This window comes from Lissotriton helveticus, chromosome 1_1 (assembly GCF_964261635.1).
Source record: "Lissotriton helveticus chromosome 1_1, aLisHel1.1, whole genome shotgun sequence".
NCBI lineage: Eukaryota > Metazoa > Chordata > Amphibia > Caudata > Salamandridae > Lissotriton > Lissotriton helveticus.
The window spans coordinates 432,882,120-432,904,423 of record NC_136057.1 but is presented as its reverse complement, the minus strand read 5'-3'; the positions used below and the strand labels follow the sequence as shown (position 1 = coordinate 432,904,423).

At 43.1% G+C, this 22,304-nt stretch overlaps 1 protein-coding gene across 7 annotated transcripts in view; it reads left to right on the top strand.

Annotated features, from left to right (window-relative positions):
• Window positions 1–21,680, top strand: part of PPARA (peroxisome proliferator activated receptor alpha) — a 303,089-nt gene extending 281,409 nt beyond the window's left edge. For all 7 annotated transcript variants that reach the window (XM_078673812.1, XM_078673819.1, XM_078673818.1 and 4 more), the window contains exons 7-8: window positions 7,520–7,967; window positions 10,089–21,680. In XM_078673812.1, coding sequence (XP_078529938.1) covers window positions 7,520–7,967; window positions 10,089–10,336 — 696 coding nt within the window. In that variant the 3' untranslated portion in view covers window positions 10,337–21,680. The remainder of the gene's footprint in view (window positions 1–7,519; window positions 7,968–10,088) is intronic.
• Window positions 21,681–22,304: the final 624 nt, after the last annotated feature.

Sequence of the window (22,304 nt, the reverse complement as noted above, 5' to 3'; positions counted from 1 at the left end):
AGCGCTGGATGAGAGGAGAGTGCCTTGCAGCGGGGTTCACTTCACACGCACTTGGGGTCTTGATATGGGCACGACGCGGATCCGGTGTCAGATTGAAGGAGGTCTGTGTGGACCCAGGGGCAAGATATATGATCGCTCAGTGTAGTAAAGGGCATTTTGAAGCACTACTAATAGGTGTTTATGGACGTAACTTCGATGACCCACAGTTCTATTACTTGTTAAACCGCAAGATGGGGTGCTATGGCCGTATATCCCAGCTTTGGGGAGATTACAATTGCATGCTATCCCCCTGAGTTGGATAGATCCAGAGGGCCCCCGCAGAAACATGCGGCATCTACCCGTGCTATAACTGCGATAGCTGAGGTCAATGGAATGGTGGATGCCTGGTGATTTAGCTTTGCTCAGGGCAGGGAATACACTCATTACTCCTCTGTGCACAATATCCATACACGTATTGACTACTGGCTTGTTTCCCACAGTTTTCTATCCTACATGGACTGATTTGAGCACCTTCCACGTAGATACTCATATCGCTCACCGGTGAAGCTGATTTTGAAAGTAGGAGGCATGCAGTCAAAGGCTTTCACCTGGCACTTTCCACAGTACTCACTCTTAGACACACTGTTCCATGAGGGACTGGCGCAGGCGATTGACGAGTACTTTCCCATTAATTTGGGTAGTGTGTCTAGTATGGCCACCGTCTGGGAAGCCTTTAAAGTCTATATTCGGGGGTCGCTATTTTCCAAAACCGACTACAGAAATTGGAAGATGAATCGATGGAGTTGGAGCACGCACCACGGGCTGGCCTGCCCACAGATCCTAGCACAGATTGAGGCTAGGCTTGAGGAATATAACAAATTGGCTCCCAATGAGATGACACAATTAGGGAAATATGCCACTGCCAGGGTATATAGTGAGGACAAGAGACCTCGCGCTACATTGGCAGCCCTATTCTGACCTAACCGGGAGGAAAAGGAGGTGCCCATGGTGCAAGATGTACAAAGGGAACCAGCTTGTGGAACGGCGCAAGTGGTGGACAGATTCCGTAATTACTATGCTGAATTGTATACTACGCGACCAACGTATGACGATAAAGTCACGCCTGACTATCTTTACTATATTGCCATGAAATGGCTCTCCCAGGGAGAGGTTGATGCCCCCTCTCCGCCGACTAAGATTGTAGCTGCGTTAAAAGATATACCCAGTGAGAACGCACCGGGATCCGATGGTCTCACAGTAGCCTTCTAAAAGGCTTATCAGGAAAAAGTTCTTCAACACATGGTAAGCCAGTTTGAGGAGATGTCCATGGAGGGCACTATGCGGTAAGCGCTGCTGATAGCTTTTCTGAAGCTGGGTAAGCCCCCTGAACATTGCTCATTATATAGGCCCTTATCGCTACTTAATACTGACTTGAAACTGTTTGCCAAAGTGTTGGCGAACAGCCTGGCCCCCCCTGCTTCCCGGAATTGAAGATCCGAAGCAATCTGGGTTTGTTTCCGGGCAATTACTTTCTCAGTAATCTATGCTTGACCCCAGAGTCAGTGCTTCAGCTGTATTTTTAGACTTTGAAAAAGCATTTGACTCAGTTGAGTGGTCCTTTATGCTGGCGGTGTGGCAGCAGGTGGGCGGTGGAGACATATTTTTAAAACTAATCCAGGTCCTGTACACAAAACCGGTGGCGCATGAGCGGCTTGCTATCCGCTTTATTATCTATTATGAGAGGCACAAGGCAGGAGTGCCTGCTCTCACTATTTTTTATATGCCCTGGTTGCATAACCACTGGCCTGCGCCTTGCTAGAATACCAGGCTCACCATGTTATTAAATTCCCTAATCATAATTTGATAATCTCTGTGGATGATACACTACTGTATGTACAGGACCCCGAACTTAATTTGGCTCCTGTATTGCGTGAGGTGGTGAAGTTTGGCAGCCACTCGAGTTTACATATAAACTGGAATAAATCACTTATATTTCCGTTAATAGCACACACCGCCTATTCTGCTGGAATTTCAGCTAACGTGGACCACCGAACCAGTGCGCTATTTAGGAATCCAGGTACATACCGACCCATGGTAGTGCATCAAAATTATGGGCGAGCTGGGCTGCAGCTACCTGAGGCTATAGCGAGGTGGATTCTTCTGCCCCTTTCAATGTTAGGTCGTAAAGCTATTATGAAAATGATCATACTACCACACTTTTTGTTCTTGTTTGCCAACATCCAGTACTATTGCCAAAGTCACTGTTCCGCAACATACACACCATATTGATCCGCCTGGCCTAGAAGGCAACCGCGGGTACAGTGGTCCACAGTGGTACTACCCTATTCGTCGGGAGGAGCCGACACATCGGATCTCAGGCATACTACAGGGCAGACTGTGCATGCTTAGTACTGTATACATGGGCTGCCGGAGCTTCCTCACCTGTATTTGGAGAGAGAGGAAGCTGACCCATTAACATTCCTGCGATACCTACTGAGTACTTCACAACGCCGATTTTGCGTTATAGACGCTATGGGCATCACTAGATATCTCCTGCTGATGAACTGCTGATCATATTTCTCTATTCACTTAAAGACAGTGCAGTAATTTAGGCATTACATGCACAGGATATACACATCTTCTTTGTGGATGCGACGATTAATACATGGGACCAGATCCAATCAAAAACCGCTGAAATTGCACTGCTAGCTAGACACCACTATTACAGGGCACGTCAATCACTACGCACACTGCTATGGCTCGACATATTGGAACCACATGAAATTGCCCCAGACATGTTCCCCCCCCCCCCCCCGCCGTGGGATATTAACACTATATAAGCTCATGAGAACAAATTATGGCCCAACACAGACAAGTCACTAGGAATAATACTGGCCAGCAACCTTAACATGCAAAAACATATCAGCAGTGCTACAAGGGGAGCAAACTTCCAGATACACACACTACGGAAGCTGAAACCTTTCCTACCACACAATGACTTCAAGCAAGCAGAACAAGCTCTAATTATTCCTAGAGTAGAATATGGATGTGTCTCTCTATGCGGTCTACCCAAAGCTTCGACGGCTCCATTACGAGCCTCAATCAATGCAGCAGCAAGACTCATAACTGGTTCTAAACGAAGTTCCCACATTTCCCCAGATCTACAATCCCTAAACTGGCTACCCTTGGAAGCCAGAATTCATCTGAAAATAGCTTCCATGACGCACAAAGCCATGCATCACAATGCACCCAGCTACTTGGCACAGAAGCTGTCGATCTCGGGTGGGATCAGACCCTCAAGAAATGCAGAAAAACTACTTCTGAAACCACAAAAATGCAATAAGAAAAAAGCATATAACCGAACCTTCTCTGGGATGGCACCTAGAATTTGGAATGCCTTACCCCCAGAAACCAGACTCAACCCTTCCACTGCCTCATTTAAAAAGGAAGTAAAAGCCATCCTCATGGCCAAATTCAAATGAATATGGTCCATAGAAATCCTCAACCCGAACGGGATAAAGACCCTTGTAAGCAACCTTTGCTTTATATCGTCCCTCGGTCTCACACTACGAGACAGACTGTATATCGCTTCTTACATGTTTGCTTTTTACAATACGCCCCTGTAAATATGTTTTGATTTGCTCTTCTTTTTTTGATGTATAAGTAACATTTATTGATTGTATAGTGCTCTGATATCCGCCAGGATCTTGTTCGCGCTCTATAAAACTTTCAAATAAATAAATAAATGAATAAAATAAGCCACAGCAGGAAAGGCAGGATGACCTGGGCATAGCAATACCAGATAAACAATGGGCATATTGCTGCTCGCTAACTAAAAGTATATCACAGAATGGTATGCGCTGTTTAGTAAATTTTAAATACCTTTACCGGGTATATTACACCCCGGCACAGTTATTTAACTATTGGCTGAGGAATGCTGATTGATGTCTGAGATGGGGTATTGAGGGTGCTGGCCGCGTGTATGTGGCTGATTCTTCCCCAGATCCGTCGATTCTGGGCAACAGAGTTTTAAGTGTTGCAGGTTATGGTGGGGCTATCGATCCCGTAAACACTATTAGCGGCTTTACTGGGCTTTGACTATGATGTACAAAAGACGTTTAGGCGACTGGTGGCTCTGGGTCTTTTATTGGCAAGGAGGAGAATCGCTATGCATTGGATGAATGCTCCATTGGTGGCTATAACAGAATGGCACACTGAAATGACCTACTGTAACACACAAGCAGATACCTACAATGCTCTCAGGCCAATATGCAGCAGACTGCGCGATATATATATGAGGGTCCATATCAATTATACTTGGACCACATGTCCGGTACTGAAGAAGTAGATAATAGAATGCACTGGCCCTTGTGTAAGGGGCAGGCACTGCACGGGTTGAAAGTTGGGTATGGGCAAGCCACTTTATCAAAGGAGGAGACACGGGTCACCACATGGGGCTGTTGTGTTTGCTTCTCTCTGTTAGCTGCAATACTGTGAGAGCTGACCAGGATAAAGCTTGAATTCTTCTGATATGACGCTATGTAACAAAAGGTATTGGTTGATATGACTCCACAAATAATCCCTTTTTGTTTTACACCCCAGGCTTCACCCGAAAGGATATACTCACTATTCACTCAATGCTGTAATTGGTGCTATTTGGTAACACATTGTAAGAATGTATGCAAAATGATAAATAAAGTTTAAAACAAAAGAGACTATCTCTAGGCACTGGTGGGGGTGGGTTGCAGAGGGGAGTGGACAGCCTCTGAGCATTTATTCAAAGCGTGGTCTTATGGATTGAGACGCGTCTCAATATACAAAGACCATGTAGGAATTTGCCCTTTTTGCATGGTTACCCCCTAACTTTTTGCCAGATACGTGATGCCACCTTGACCTAGTGTGTGCTGGGATCCTGCTAAACATGCCCCAGCACATGTGCTCTTTCTTAAATGTTTACCCTTGTACCCACAATTGGCACACCTTTGGGCCACCTGTGAGTTCCTTGTAAAAGTGACCCCTGATACCAAGGGCCTAGAGACCAGAGAAGGCCTCTGTAGGCTGTGGGGTGTATTGTGCCACCTTCAGAGATCTTTCACCCTAACACCCCCACCCTGCCAATACAGACTACGTGTTTTGGTGCAGAGCAAAATCAAGTAGTTGACATGACACATTTCCATTCCATTCCAGGGAAGACATGGCTTGGCAGTTCGGGCTGGACTGTTCCCATGAGGCACAGGGTCAAGACTGATTTGCAAATTGCCATGTCTGAACTGGGGTGGCGTGGTGAGCAAAATAACAATGGATTAAACCCAGCTCTGTGACTGGGGGCGAATGTTTTGCCAATGTGCAACATTCCATCCTTCATCTTGTGTGTTTTACATATCCTTGTGTGCCATGCCCTCCATACACTGCCTGTGGCATTGGTAAGTCACCCCTCTAGCAGGCATTACCGCCCTAAAGCCAGGGTGCATCATGTCCAGGTGAGGACATAGCTTCAAGAGCAATATGCTTCTACAGTGTCTGTGCCATTCACAGACACTGTAAGTGCAGTGAAGCCATATTGAGTACACAGGCTGCATGTTTTTAAACATGAACTCCACAGATCCATGATGGCTTTACTGAAGTCTGGGAAGATTGGTATCAACTTCCCACCACATTAAACCCACACCGATGCCAGTGTTGGATTTAATGAAAAATGCTCATGGAGGGCATCTTGGAGATGCCCCCCTGAAAAATGACCAACTCTGGTTTGGTTTCCGACTTGTCTCCCAGCCATCTGCCACCATCAGACAGGTTTTTGGACCCCTGGGTAAAGAGCCCACTGCTCTCTGGATCCTGGAACAAAGCGCAACCTGGGCAGAGGTGTCATGCCTCCTTCCCCGGAACGGGCAGGGTCCTCGAAGAGGGAGCTTCAAAGCCTTTGTTAGCTACCCCCAGCCTTTTGCTCCTATCAGCAACTGGCTCCCAACTGTTCTGACCCCCATTTTGGGCTTGAAAACCGGATAGAAAACCTAGCCAGGAAGGGAGGTGTGCCCACATTTGCCAACACCACCCCTCAGGTGGGGGATATGATGTGAAGCACACATTTTAGTCCCTGCCATATTGTAGATGGAGGACCCCTCCAATCAGGCAGAACCGTATCCCCATCCCACTGGAGGGTGGCATATTAGGGGGTGTAGACACCCCAGGGAAGGGACCCATTGGTCCCAACCTGCACACCCCTGTAATGCCCCTAAATCTAGTATTTAGGGGCACCGCTGAATCTTGCCTCTTCAGATTCGACGTGACAAGAAGAAGAAGGACCTAAGAGTCATGCTGCAGAAGAGTAGGACGATAACAACTGCCTTGGCCCCAGCCCTACCGGCCTGTCTCCTGCTCTGAACCCCTGCAAACTGAACCTGGCGTGTCCTACAACTCTTCCACTTCATCCTCCAGCCGTTGGTTGCCTACATCCAGTCTTCTGGCTCCAGCCTGCAGTCCTTTTTCACAACTGACATCCTCCATTGAATTGCATTGGGCTCCCGACACCTCCTAAGCACCCTGAACCCGGCCGCCCCAACCCCACTGGTGGTGTGAGTTGGTGCTAACCTGGGACCCCCTTTGCCCTGATCCTAACCTTAGAACTTTGGCTCCTGAGACCGAGTGGCCTGCCCGTGAGCAGTTCCCAACCAAGGTGCCCCCTAGACCCACATGGCTAATATTGGCATCCTGCACTCTGCACCCGGCCGCCCTAGTGCTGCTGGTGGTGCCCCTTAGTGCCAACCTGAACCATTGGGAATCTTGGTTCTACCTCCCAAAACCGATTTACTCAACTGTAACTGAACACTTTGTTTTTCCCGTAGTACTAAATGGTGGGTTTTTCTCTAAAAATGATTGTGTTTTGAACTGTCTTGTACTGCACAAACAGTAATCTATTTCTTGCACAAGAGTTAACCTGCTTACAGGTGTCCTATGTTGTGTAAACTGTGAGGGAAGTATGTATCGTACCAAGCCAGAACTATAATCTAAAAGTAATCGACAAGTAATCTAAATGCTCCTGCAAATCCAGTTTTCACTGTCTTGCTGAAGTAACATTGTATGTATATTGTATGAAGAGTTTAACTTACCTGCTACAAAGTGAATCTTTGTTACAGAAATAACATAACAAAATATTACATCTTCATACAAACAATCGGTCTGGATTCAGTCTTTGAGTGTGTGACATCATTTCTTGCTTGAGTGTGTACAACAAATGCTTAACACAACCCTCCTGATAAGCCTGACTGATCAGCCACACTACCACAAAAGAGAGTAATGTATTCTCTACTTTAGCTCCTGCTTTACATCTGGGAATCCACTAAACTCTGCACACTATAATTTACTTTGGTATAGTATATACAGAGCCAGCTTCCTACAGACCAGCATAAAGGAAGGAATGTTAAAAAATATATATCCTACCAAACTGAGTCCTATTTCACATATCTTTTCATTGTTTGAGTGCTGTTTTAATTATTTTTTTTATGAAATGTTATATGATTTCTGATTTCTTCTTTATCCATAGCCATTTGTTATACATGACATGGATACGCTATGCATGGCAGAAAAAACTCTAGTGGCTAAGCTTGTAGCCAATGGAATCCAGAACAAGGAGGCAGAAGTACGAATCTTTCATTGTTGTCAATGTACATCTGTAGAGACTGTGACAGAACTGACCGAGTTTGCAAAGTCTATCCCTGGCTTCGTGGACTTAGATTTAAACGATCAGGTGACATTATTAAAATATGGAGTATACGAAGCAATATTTGCTATGCTGGCTTCCCTAATGAACAAAGACGGGATGCTGGTCGCCTATGGCAACGGTTTTATAACACGGGAGTTCTTGAAAAGCCTAAGAAAGCCAATTGGTGAGATGATGGAGCCCAAGTTTGAATTTGCAATGAAGTTCAATGCACTGGAGCTGGACGACAGTGACATTGCCCTATTTGTGGCGGCTCTCATTTGCTGTGGAGGTAAGCCTGAACTGCTTGTTCATTACCTTTGACGTATTCATGTTTACCTGTTGAAATCGGCAGCTAGATCTGGAACTGCTTCTTTGTAAGCAACTGTGTTTTAATTTGAAAAAACGGTCCTAAGGCGCTCATACCCAGAAAATCAGGAACCCATACTGACGTATATATAATGCATAGTTTACAGTGTTGTAATAGGGCGTAAACTAACACATTTCTCAAGTCAATCAACATTGGAATATATGCTTTAAGAGTTAGAATCTCGAAATATTTTATTCTACAAAACAATCATTACTGAACATGTAATATTCTTAAAACATTCACTGACTCGATTTTCTATGTAATTATCCTGGAAAAAGCGGATTATATTTCAAAATAGTCCAAACTCAATTTATTTAGATTCTATTTGACCAAATTTTTGTTATTGGTTTTACAACATGGCTGTACTTTGCCTTTTATAAAGGTTGACCACTTGCAGCCAACACTGCACTTCGGAGCTTCCTGTTGGCTCACGGTTATTTGAAAATAAATCAAATAACCATAGGCCATAAATAATAAAACGGTCATTATCTGTAGCAAAAAGACACATTCTGATTGCTCAAAGAAGGGCTTCTGTTGTATGTTATATTCATGTACAATCACCATTCTGTGTGATGAGAATTGTAGTTTTTGTTTTAATGTTTAGATTTTGTGTTGAGCAAATGGTAATGGAAGTAAAGCACAGTTAGAAGATGTTAATCTTCCTATAAGATGATGCAAGGGTTGGGTCTTTTGGACTCAGGAGTAGGTCTTATTCTAGCCTCAGTTACAGGATGTGGATGGTAAGGGAATGAAGGCTTTTAGGACAGTGGTACTAGCATCAAAATGCACACAAGGGTCATCATTTTTAACTTTTCAGTACCCAAATCTTGCACTCGCAAGGTACATAAACGCTTTGCTATGAAGGAAGCTGTGAATTAACCCTCGCTGCTTGATTCCTAGGCCTTGAGACCTGCAAACAGTGGTCCTGTGGCGAACTGGGCAGACGTTATCAGGGTGATGCTCCTAATTTCATTAGAACAAATATGACATTTGGATCTACAGGCTGCCCCATTATCAGTCAAAAGGAACTTTATGAGGGAGTCAGGTTCAGAATGTGTATTCCGGCATGAAGGGTAAGCTAGAGGGACTCGTTCAGAGGCATTTTGACTGTTGGGGTATCTGTGTTACTTAGTCTCTGCCACCTTTGAGGTTTTTCTTATTTTCTGTGGACTGCATTGAAGGGGGTGTCAGAAGGTGTTGCTTCCTCATTAATTGAGCATCATGTTACTTCCTCTGTTAAGGTGCAGGAGGCCTTGTCCACTTTAAATTCATCAGACCATCTATGTGGTCAAACGAGCAACACATGCACTGCCCCACATTTGTCCACTCCCCTATGCTCTTTTCGTCACATGGTTCTGCACATCCACATGGTAACGCAGCCCTTTTTTTATTTTCATCGAGAAATCATGATTCTCGTTACTTCATACATGGCTAGCAATTGATGACCACAGATTAATCCCCGTCTCCGGCATTTCAACTCCAACATAGCTTTCATCAAGTGGGCGCTACCTCGGCATTCTTACACAGTCCAGAAAAAAGACCTGACGATTATAACCCTGGGATGACTATTACTGTTTTGGGTGTTCTTTGTGCCAAAGTTCCACAAGCCCTCCTAAACCCCACAAGAGAAAAGAGCTATTCTTATCAGGAGTAGATATGATCTTTATTAAGGTGTACTCCATTTCCCCTACAGCCTCCTACCTCCCCTGCAGTTGTTTGAAAATGGTTCAAACATCTCGTGTGCAGGAATAGAAGGGCCCCAAACTTAATGCATCTAGTCTTCTTGTGTGAGACACAAAGTGGATTCCAGGCGGGGGTTTAATGCTGATAATCACACTATGTTCACTGTCTCCTACGAAGATGTTGAAATTGCAACAAGTAACTACTCTCTGCAGCATTTGATTTGATTAACCAGCTTCCACTGTATGTTGTGCAGTTAATATCTGTTTTTTTAACACATGACGGCAAGTTGTAGATCTGTCAGACTGTGCATTTTTGACATTTTTCTTCTTTTTTTTTCCACATGTGCATCTTTGGCAACAGATCGTCCAGGCCTGGGAAATGGCGCTATTATTGAAAAGATGCAGGAACGCATAGTGCATGTGCTAAAACTTCATTTGCAAAACAACCACCCCCATGATAACTTTCTGTTCCCAAAGCTACTTCAGAAAATGGCTGACCTCCGACAACTTGTGACAGAGCATTGCCTGCTTGTTCAGAAGATCAAAAAGACTGAGACCGATGCTTCCTTGCATCCTCTACTCCAAGAAATCTACAAGGACATGTACTAAGGGAGGAGTTGCCATATCTTTCCCATTGGACTCAAGGCCACAATGTGATAAAATGATGTATGGGAGCAAATTAGTGTTAAAAAAATTTGCTAATTCATTTTTGTAGGATGACAGAGGAACACACTACATGATATGTTGGTTTATACAGATTTTTATTCTTAAAGCAGCCGGTTCAAGAGTATACTGACCGTACGGTTAATTTATGGAAAATCCCATTTGGTTAAAAAAGGAAATAGTTTATGAATGTCTTTTATAGTTTGAAGAATGGCATATTGATCATTATTCAGCAAAAAGATGGCTATAACGTGATTGTGGGTGAGATCTAGTAGTGATGATGCACTGTGTTGGAAGTGTGAGGTTCACTCCAGGAACTGGTACGTTAAGTTTGTATTGAGAGCTTATTCTCTCTAAAATCCTCTTATTGGCTTGTGTGGAACAGGGCATGTAAGGTGACGGATAGAAACATAATCAGCATACCCAGCAGTTGACAAGGAAAAACACAATCAGCATACCCAGAAGTTGACAAGGAAGCCCATCTTCCTGGGAGATCATTTTGACAGTGGTCCTGTCGAGTACATGGATGACTGGTTATTATCAATAAGGCACTGCAACATACAACCTGTACGAAGATACTGATAATGAGTTCACAGCCCTATTCAGCACTCCTTTATCTAAGTGATCGGCAAGTTTTTTTTGGCATGGCGGTAGTCCTAGCACACCTAGAGACAAAGGGAAATCACTTCCAGTCAAGCATGAACATGTGATGTGTTCAACTATATTTTGCCTAAATAAATCTTTAGTTCCCCTTTTAATCACTTCAATATTAAACATCTTTTCCATTAACTCATTGGACAAACAAATAGTTTGAAAATACTGTGTATCCTTCTAAGTAACATGGAGTGATCGGGCAGTATGTTTTGAGTATGATCCATATCCCACCCTCATTCCCTTGAAGTTTACCACGTGCTCTATAAAACAGACTCGGTCTATCTCCAAGTAATTTGGCTCCACAGCCCTTTTTTACTCCACCCCTTTTTTTTTTTACACTAGTGGCTACACCCTTGGCACAATAGACAACAGCTTATGTGGCCTGTGCATGGAATTAGCTCACAGCAAGGTGCTTCTTTGAAGTCTTTGACAGCAGAGTTCTTTCATGAATAGCTGCAAGTGCATGAGTTTGTTTGAAGAACCTTCAGTTGCTTGCCCCCACACTGTACATGAAATGAGTCAATGATTGTCATTCAGTTTCTAGCAAAACATGAATTCTGCGAGGATATGACCTGCATTTATGAAGAGAAGTTGTAATTCTCTGTGCCAACAAACTATGCATTTTAAATATCTTCCTATTAAATGTTTCTCAGACGGGGTCAGAAGGTGGTGTATAAGCGTCTGAATTCAAAAAGGCATATGTCGAACACACGCAAGATATGCTCCATGCACATAACTCTGGTGATGGCCCAATTTACACATGCTTTATTACCCAAATATTTTAATTAAACACCGTTTTTTTCCATCGGGCTCACAGACTCGTAGTAAGATAGCAACGTTAGTAGATCATAGTATGGTTCATGAACAATTTTGTTAAAAATCAATCAGTTGTGTGGTGAGAAGTCCGTGCAACGTTAAGCATAGTTGGTACACAAATTTTCATTATCTGAAAACATAAAATTCCTAGTTTCACACAGAGCTAAATTGTGATGAAATGGACACCTGCTGCTTAAGAGCACTGTGGCAAGTTTATAAAAGCTATTTCCATGTCGACATAGCCTGTGCATCCATGGTTGATGTTGCCCTTTTTTAAAGAGCACCCGACAACTCCTTTAGTTTATGTTAGAACCACATTTATCCAATCATATAATTTGATTCTGCACTTTCTACACCCTTCGTCCTTCTAAGTTCAGGCCTTCTCGTTACGTTCTAGTATTTAACATGCGTAATTGTGCATTGAACCAGAATTGCTTTATATGTCACAACATACACCCACTTTTAACCCAGATATTTACTTCTGGGGAGCTACAATAGTAACAGATGGACTTGTATTTAAAATGAGTAAATTATGAACCTACCATGACCATGGTGATTGGTCTAGGGGTGAAATACATTGTTAATTAAAAAATATTGTTATTCAAGTACAGACTCATCTGAAGACAACTAAAAGTATCCCTGTCAGTATGAACATTCGAGGCCCAGTGAACTTTGCATTGTTATATAGTTGTCACCTGGACTTAAAACTGAACGTAAAGCGCCTGTCTTCTTGATCTAGGTCCTCTCTTCATAACGGGCTGCCAGCAAAAAGAGTACTCCTGCCAGTCACATTTACTCCTCACCTGGCAAACTTTATGACAGTGCTAACTTTTATAACTTGAAGATCCTCCTTGTATATAACTAAAACCCTCCATACAGAGAGGATAGGCATATATACAAGCTTTTCAGTGCTTCATCAAGAATGATGCTCCACACAAATGCATGTGGCCCTAATATCGGATACATGTTAGTAGGGGCTTCAAAAAAATGAGAAGGGTAGAAAGGGAAGAGTGGATTTGCGACCTTCAGCATTGCGAAAATTCGAAAAGCAAAAGAAACCTTCATATCCCCCCCCCAATTTTTTTTTCGAGTGATGATTGTATTCATGCAGGTTGTAGATGCACTAAGTGTATAAAAACCTGCAGTATAGTTGTCACCTCATGACTTGCCTTTAATAATAAAATTACATCAACACTTGACATACTAACTGATTTATTTAAGTCAAGTTGTAACCTCGCAGTGCTTGCTAGACCCAGCTGGTACTTTGAAAGGGAGTTTACTGTGCAGAACTATAACTGCCACAGTAAACTAAAGAGGTCCAAACATTGAGTAACTAATTGAAAAGGATACATAGTAGTATGTTTCTCACAGCGCTGAACTGTATCACATGAAAGTAATTTATTTGCATCTTACCACACATTCTGAACTGCAGCCACCTTCGTTAAGGTGACTTACAGTAAATAATTGAAACTCTTTTTTGCAACATACTTCAAATTGCATAAGAATGAGCACACAATAAATAGTTAATATAAAAATGTTTTGGGCAAATGTGATAGTATGACATGCATTCGAAGGACCCCTTACCGTAAGTTGCAAGGATAAAGACGTCATCTTAAAGTTTTGTGGCTATATAAAGAAACAAACCCTGCCTTTGACCTTGTTCCTCTGTTTTATCATGAAGCTCCTCTGTGACGTTTAGTATCACTCACATAATATATGTATTTCTGTTGTAAAGGTGGATTTTACCGACATTTTTCTGTATTCCAAGGAAAGCTACAGCAAGTGACAAAAGTACATAATTGATGGGAAAACGCTGGCACTACATGCAACTACATAAATGTATAGATCAAAAATAGTTGTGTATGCAAAGACAGCCTGCTTTATATGAAAAAGAAACGTCTGTATATTTTGTAGTAAATATTTCAGTATATTTTTCTCAATATAATTTTATAAATATTAATTTTGGCTATGCCACAGTAAAATATTACCTTTTTATGCTAATCTGTGAATTTAGTGCAGAAACGCATTCCTTTGTCCACAAATGAAGGCTTTAAAATCCGGTTCCTCCGTGGACCCTTGTCCAGCGCGAGTACTGGCGTCAATCGCTAAAGTAATTAACCTAGCGGTGACCCGAGTTCTGAATTCCTCCTTGTCGGAGGGTATAATGTCTGAGAGCTAGAAACACTGTAGAATTCTCCCTCGTTAAAAAAGCCTACAGCACACCCTCTGATAGCATGTAACTCTAGGCCAATTTCACTGCCGCCTTTCTTTTCCAAAGTTTTGGAGAAATATGTAACATAGTTACTACGGAGTATGTGGAGGCTAATAACATATTACCTCCAAGTCAGGCAGGGTCCAGAGCAAACTTCAGTACTGAGATGGCCTTATTTAAAGTGTCTGAAACTATCAAAACTACTTTGGATAGTGGGGGCAATGCGGTACTGGTGCTATTAGACCTGTCTGCGGCCTTTGAGACCGTGCCCCATGACCAATTCCTGGAAAGACTTCAGGACGGCGGTATTGGTGGCACGGTTCTCAAAGGGTACACTTCCTTTTTAAGCGTCCGCCAGTAAATTGTATGTTACCCCCCCCTTTCTTGGCCCCTATCACCCCCATGAAAGTAAGAGTCCCCAGGGTTTCATTCTAAGTCCGGCCCTGTTTAATATGTATATGGCCACCCTTGCACTCTTGGCGGAGGAATACAGCGCTAAAATTGTATCTTACGCTGATGACATGCAATTTCTGTTCACCAGCGAGAATGGCACCGTGTTCAGGGGCAGTGAGATAGACACCTGCTGAACGGAGGTGCTTCCCTAGCTCAGAGTGAACCAATTAAAGTGTAATCCCATAAAGTCGGAGATTATTTTTTGGGGTTCCAAATTCCAATGCAAGTGAAGAGTGGCGGCTGTGGTGGCCACTGGACATGTCCCCCCCCCGAAGTCCTCCGTTACCACAGTAAAAAACCTCGGGTGAAGTTGGATTCGGACATGTCCATGAAGACCCAAATTCAAACTGTAGCTGGGACCTGCTTTGGGCTTTTAAAAATGCTGAAGAATTTCTTCCCCTTGCTCTCGGTCCCCCTCAGAAAGACAGTAGTGCAGGCCCTGATTGCATTAATGCTGGACTACGCAAATGTCCTACATCTAGGTTTACAGGAATATCTTTTAGGTCACCTGCAGGTGATACAGAATGCGGCGGCCAGAGCTATTCTGAAGGTAGGACCCAGGGCTCACCTGACCCCCCACTTAAAATCTCTTCATTGGCATCCGGTGCGTAAGAGGGTCCAGCTTAAGGCTCTTACCTTGGCCTTTAAGGCCCTACACATCTCAGGGGCCTTACATTAGGAAAAGGATCCAGCACTACGCCCCTCAACGAACATTAAGGTCCTCGATGCAGCTTCTGGTGACCATTCCTAGGTTTTCCCGTTCCCGCATGGGCGGCCGCTTTTTTCAAGTGGTGGCATCCCGCTTGTGGAACGGACTGCCACCTTCTCTTAGACAGACATCTGACTTAGGTGTGTTCAGGAGGAGATTAAAAACCTAGTTATTTCAATAGTATGACTAGCTAGCTGCTGTGAGCTCACTCTGCCTGTTTTAACGGTCTGTAGCGCCGGGACACTCCGTGGAGTAGCCGTGCGCTTTACAAATACCCAATTACAAATAATTTCTCATCCCGAATTCACACGGAGACTGAGGGCTCCTGTATCTCAGGACACAATTGCACTCTTTTATACTATAACCCAGATCCTGAAAAGTCAGTCAATCCCCTCACCACATGCAAAGATGTCCAGCCAAAAACACAAGCATCTCCTCAATTGGGCTTTCCATTCATTCCGTAGTTTGCCTTCATGGGCAAGTGGATGCTTCAGACTGAAGTGTGTGGTGCTTGGCTTAGGGGCTGTGGGCCTGATTCACAAAGGTAACTTACACTTTTAAGTAAGTTTGCACTTTTGAGTAAGTTTACTACTTTTCATTATTGACAAAATGCACTTTAGTAATAATTTACTCTTTTGTAGTAAGTCCAGCAGTACACTTGGCCAATCGCTGGTACTGCAACACCCTCCCATAGAAAATATTGGAGGTAGAGAAAAGTGTATGTTACTACAAAAGTGCAGTTTGCTAATACCGTACAGTAGTAATCTTACTCAAAAAAAGTAAGTTACTACAAAAGTGCAGCTTGTGAATAGCACTTTATAGTGCTACAAAATTTATTACATAGTGCTGTTTGTGAATCAGGCCCAAAGTTATATACTGTACAACCCGAATGCCTGGGTACTAATCCCAGCCACCCCACTTGGTAAAATGGTAACACTGCATTTCAGGAGCCGTATCTGTAAAATGTGGGAATGCTTAAGGGTGAGGCAAACAGTTGTATAAAACATTGATGCAAAAGTAAACAAAATGATGGACATGCTCCTCATCAAATTTTGTGGGCATTGCAATGCCTTCCAAGCACTTCCCTAGCTTCCATTACATCCTTTCTCTTCACTACTACCATGGACCTCAGAGCCCTCCTAAGAATCATATCCCCTCCACTCTATCTCTTTACTGAGACAATCTACTACCTTAGTAAAACAAGGAGACCAAACACTAGGATGATCTCCAGGAGAGAAGTTTGGCCATGCAGTTACACAAACCATTTGGTCTAGTGGGGTGAAGGTTCAAAGAGCTTAGGCATTTGTTCTGAATGAAATATGTACTTGCACTTGTTTTGCTGAGTAGATAGTTAACAAGACCTATGATGGCCACAGAACCAGGCGCACTTAAGTGGTCATTGACTATGCAAAAAAGGGGTAGCATAACTTGTGTCATTTCAGAACAAGTATGCACAAAGTTTTGGACTTTAATGTACATCATGGTTGGTATATACGTTTACAGCCCACAGTTACCTCCAAGGGGGAAAATAGTCCACGTCTTCAAATGTTGTTGCGAGATAAAACTTGCAGGTGTGTTTAGATCTATAAGGGTCCATAGAAATCTTTCTTGTGAAGGAAATACGAACACTCCTATGAGATAGATGCAATATAGCATACACTGAGAGTTCTTTACCACTTATGTTATGTGGAGGACTCAGATTTTAGACACATGGCTGAGAAGGACAAGACCACTGACTTGCCTTGGATATGATTCATTGGTTGATGTACAAACAAGGTCTATCAGCAAAACAAAAAGGTAGGGCCACAACAAAAGTCAGCCACCCTATATTGTTATCATAGTATGTATGTAGTGCCGTTTATATAGCACAAACCTAGTTGTGAAGCACTGGAGTATTGTATAAATGGCAGGAGCCCTCTCTTACAATTTGGAGTCATTTACAAGGCACATGCAGTGTAGATTCCTGTATGTAGAGAGGTAGTGCACTTCGAGAAGAGGTGTATTTAATATCTTTCTTATAGGCAGGATTATTGGATATGATCAGATGTTTGAAATCCTAGAGTTAATTTGGAAAAGGCCTGCCCTTTGGGCTTTTTCTTCTTACACTTGCTGTCCACTCTGGCGATGTCCTTGCTGCTGGTGTCGCACAGTCTGTCTGAGGCCGTCAGTCTCTCATGTAGCTACGCTAGTGTGTTTTCTGATGGCTTTATAGGTGATGCAGCTGATCTTGACCTGCTCATGCCATCTTGGTGAGTTCCCTGCAAGAGTTTGTACAATGAGGTAACCAGCCACCTGTTTTGGTGGAGGAAAAAAGGTATTTAGAGTAAATTGAGAACCTGAGCGGAATATTTAAGAAATTATCCTCTTACAATGCACAAAACAAATGGGATCTTATGTTTTACATTTTGACTGTACCTTTTTTTGCTTTTAAGGAAAAATACCTCTAGGTTTTGACAAGAATGCCAGACAGAACTCACTTGTATCTCGCATCAGTGTGAGCAAAAACGTGTGTCTGTTGTGAATTCAGAGGTCACACTTTACAGCACCAGAATTTGTGAATAGTTTGTACAACTGTCATTTCACTTTCAGTGATTGCATGGACAGATTGGCATAGTCGCCAAATGGTGTGCCAGTGTATGGCAACCCTTCCATTCCTGGCACTAGGTAGTTTGTTTCAGATGACTCATATTTGGCTTCCGAAAAATTCAGAAGAGATTTACAGAAATGTGGATAGCTTATGTTTCTGGAAAGGCTCTTTCCTATGTTGATAATATAATAGTGTTGGCTCTCGATTGTTCCGTGCAGATACTCTTCAAGCATCAAGGCGTTACAAAAACCAATAGCTTTAATGTAACTTTATATGCTGCCAGTCACTCAGGAGAATTGCATACCAGAAATAAAACTAGTTTTTTGTTTGATGAAGGCATGACAAAGACTATTCAAATAAACCGCTCATATACAGCTCCCTTATGTAGACTATTACTGCATAACCATTATAATGCATAATGCCCTCTTGTATACTTCAAAGTTGTCCATTCTTCTCCATTGTGATATTGTGTGTGGCCTATTTACTCTCATAAGCAAAACGTCATGGTCCATCTTGATGAAATTAAGAGTTACCCATCATACTAGTTCCTGGTCTTTCCATAAAATTACCTCTGTGCCTTACATAAGGAAGGACATATAATGCGATCCTAAATTGAAATGTCAAAGGGTACACCTCTATTGCGTTTCATTCTTAGCTATTTTGTTCATGAGTTCAGTATTTTTAGGCATTCATAAAAACTGTCTTTTCCAGGTAAGAATTGTATAGGGTTCACATTGGTTAGTTATTTGTTCCATATCTAATGTGATAAAATAAAGCCATATACCATGCAGAGAAAGACAAATAGCCTCTACTAGTTGATCTTTGTTTTCAATGTGCTAAAGGATTAATTGGAATTACCCCGAAGCCGGTAGTAACAGTGCAACAGCTTTATAACGAGGGAAGGTGAACTCACCCTATGCCCAGCACAGAGATGCCAAGAGTTCTGTACTACAATTGCACCCTGTGTAGATGCACACAGTTTGTGTGTGCTGCTGAGCAGCTCAGCACACGACGCCCTAAGTAGGTATCTGACCCACTGCTCTGTCATGGAGTCAGGTGGGTGTCCTACTGTTTGAAGGGTGGCCTGGTGTGTCCCCGAGGGTGGGGACAGTTTCTACATCCAACCATGTGGAAGCCTCTGAAGCTCTCGTTAACCCCTTTGGCGCTCATGACGAGCTCAGCTCATCATGAGGCACAGTGGAGCTGTGCTCATGACGAGCCGAGCTCGTCATAACCGCCGCGGAACTCCCATGCAGGGATAATTCCCCTGCTGTGCTGGGCGTTCCATTAAGTGGGTGGAGTTGTGATTCGCTCAGCTCGTCTTGAGCACAGCTCCACTATGCAGCGTGACGAGCTGAGCTAGTCACAAGCACCGCGCAAGAATTAGCCCCGCGGGGAAGGGGTTAATAGGTCCGTGAATGACCACATGCCAGATTTCCTGACACTGACCCATTTTTGCCACTCTGGCCCCTCTGTATGATTCTGTACCAGGGAGCCCGAAGCGGACTTGAGGGGTTGTCTACTGCCTACAGAGGACCCTGCTCCTCTCCTCCAAAGTCCACCACGTTGGACTGCCCTTTGAATGCTGAACAGTGTGGGCTTCCATACGCAGCCTGTTCTCCCTGCAGATGTTGTGTTGCAGGGACGTGCATATTCTCAAGTGGGATTTCCAGACTTGGTTGCGCTTACCCCATGGAAATTGAGGCTCACCCCTTCACACACAGGTGCATACGTATTCGGTTTTAGGGCCAAAGAGTAAAAAAAAACAGAGACTGCTGTTTGCACATAGTCCACATTTCTGTTAAAGGGCAACTTGGGCAACATTACTCAGTGGATTAATACCTCAACAGTAGTAATCCGAGTATCACATTAGGAGCAGAGTCCTTAATCCTGCTAGGGCCACTCACCTTTGCATACAGGTGAGGTGTATAAATTACTATCAAATTGGATAACATCTTCCATGAGCTCCTAGACAGAATTAACATAGTCTTTTCCCAATTTACTGGTGACTGGTGGTAAAAACAGACCCGACTCTTCTCATGATTGTATTAAGTGAACCTTGGACTGTGGAGCATTTACCAGTGTTGATTCACACAGCAGAGAAAGTGCTACTATGTTCGTCTTTAGAATCTGTCTGATTAAAGATGTACTGTCCTGTCTCCATTACTTACGAAGGCTTTTAATCCAAAAACAACAGTTGATGGACAGACTGCAGAACAATGTCATACATTCAGCCCAGTACACAGATCTGGGCCTAAATCCATAGTTTTTTTGCTCACCATGCCATTCCAGTTTAGACCCAGCCATATGCAAATCAGTCTTCACCGTGTGCCTCATGGGAACAGTCCAGCCTGAACTGCCAAGCCAGGTCCTTCCTGGACTGGATACAAGCATCCTAGGACCGGAGGCACAGGGTCAAGACTGGTTTGCATATGGCCATGTCTGAACTGTGATGGCGTGGTGAGCAAAATAACGATGGATTAACCCCTTCGCTGAGGCCGCGATTTTTCCGCTGTGCGGTAAACAAAAGAACAGGGCGGGCCGTGACGAACCCCAGCCGTCATCCGCACACGCCCACCGCAAGGCGTGACGGCTGGGGTTCGTCACCAGCATGGGAGGGGTTAAACCCAGATCTGTGACTGTGGGTGAATGTTTTGCCAATGTGCAACATTCCGTCCATCATCTTGTGTGTTTTGCTTTTAATCCAGGCTTTATTTTGTCTGTGGGTGTTTAGTATTTTTTTATGTATACGTAACACAAGAAAGGCAGGGCATTAAAGTGAATGTGCAAGCATCTGCTTGACAGCAATCCAATTTCCACACTCCTGCGGACCGACCCTAACAGAGCGCTTTCACTACTTTTCACATCATGCATTCAGACATTCAAGTAGAAAAAGAAAACACCATGTACCAACCTCACTTTACACCAGTACTTTGTGTTCCATTTTTGCACGGTTAATAGTTTCCACAAAACGTCCTACAAAGTTGTGGAAGACACGTTTCCAATAATAAATACTGAATCTTCCCAGTCTAATATGGGTTGGGACACAGAAGTGACTGGAAGCACTAATTTCTAACATCTTAGATGGCACATCCTATCCTATTGAGGAAGGCCAACTAAGCACACTTCCACTAGTGCGGATGCTGACATTCAGATTAGATTTTAGACTGTGTTGATTTTTATTTTGTTTTGTAATTTGTTTAACTAAAATGAATAGGAAGGGCTTTATAATGGAAATTATTGTACAATAATAAGCACAAAAATATTTGCCTATGTGCCTTTTAGAGAATGAAAATGTAGACTGTAACCAAATGAAAATGCATACAATGTTTTTCATGATGTAAGATGTGTTTTTGTAAATAAAAACTATTTCTGAGTAAGCGTCTTCTTCCAAGACACCTCTATCTCAGGTATAAGTCTATGGTGTTTTTTCTGCGTGAGCCTACAGCAAGAACAAATGAGTGGTAGGGAATAACAAAGAGTCCCATGGGTTTACAGGAAACTTGGAAGGGAATACGAGCCAAGACGCATTATTTTGCACTGCTTGGAGAAGACGGGAGGTAAACGTTGATGAACAAAAAATGGCTTGTTTAATGCTTCAAGAATAATAATGTTTGTAAAATGGAAATTGTTGTTATTTTTTTTGCTGTAAATTTTAGATTTTCATTATTGGAAATAATGGCGTGGATAAAAGAAAGGTTGGAGATTGTGTTGTTATTGCAATGAATTGTGGTCTCGTAAAAAAATAAAGCCTCTAAAACTGATGAATGTAAAGACATGCAAATTTCAAAGTATAATTTTGCTCTAATGGTTAAGAACAAAAATAAACATTTTTTAAAGACAATTGTCTCTAAGTTGACATTGTGGGATGCTTCTTTTATGATGTGCATGATTTCCCATGCCCAAGGTTTTGCCTAAGACAGCGTGCATGCAGTGCATGCAAGAGATATGGTATAACACAAGGGGCTTGATGCCCATCCATTGCCTTCCATTTTTTGCCTTCATTGTCACTCGTATTTGCTGTCTTTCAACTGGCCAGCGGCTGCCTGCTTCATTCCCTCTTCTTTTATGTGGAGCATGAACTAAGGCAAAAAATTGATTCATCTTGAGTACTGTCCTGCTGCTTATGCTGGGATTGAGGTACTATTTTTCTTTCTTCTTCCATGTTGTCTGCGTTGCTTCTTCCATTTTTAGGTCTCGCAGACCTAGCGCTGGAGCGTGCATACCCTCCTCGCTGAGCAAGGTTTATTGTGATCGATACACTTCAGAAGGGGACTTGAAGCCCACCCAGGATTCCCATTGGGTTGGGCCTTAGTGCATGGTAAACGGTGGCTTCTCATTGTAAAGGAGGCTTTTTAGTCCGTCCTTGTTACCGCCTTGTCTTCTTTTGACCCGCCCACCCAGACTGAATCTTTTACTCGTGGCGTTAGACGGTGGCTTTTAATTCCTGGGTGAGCGCTTTTTTTTGTTCATTCGCGCAATG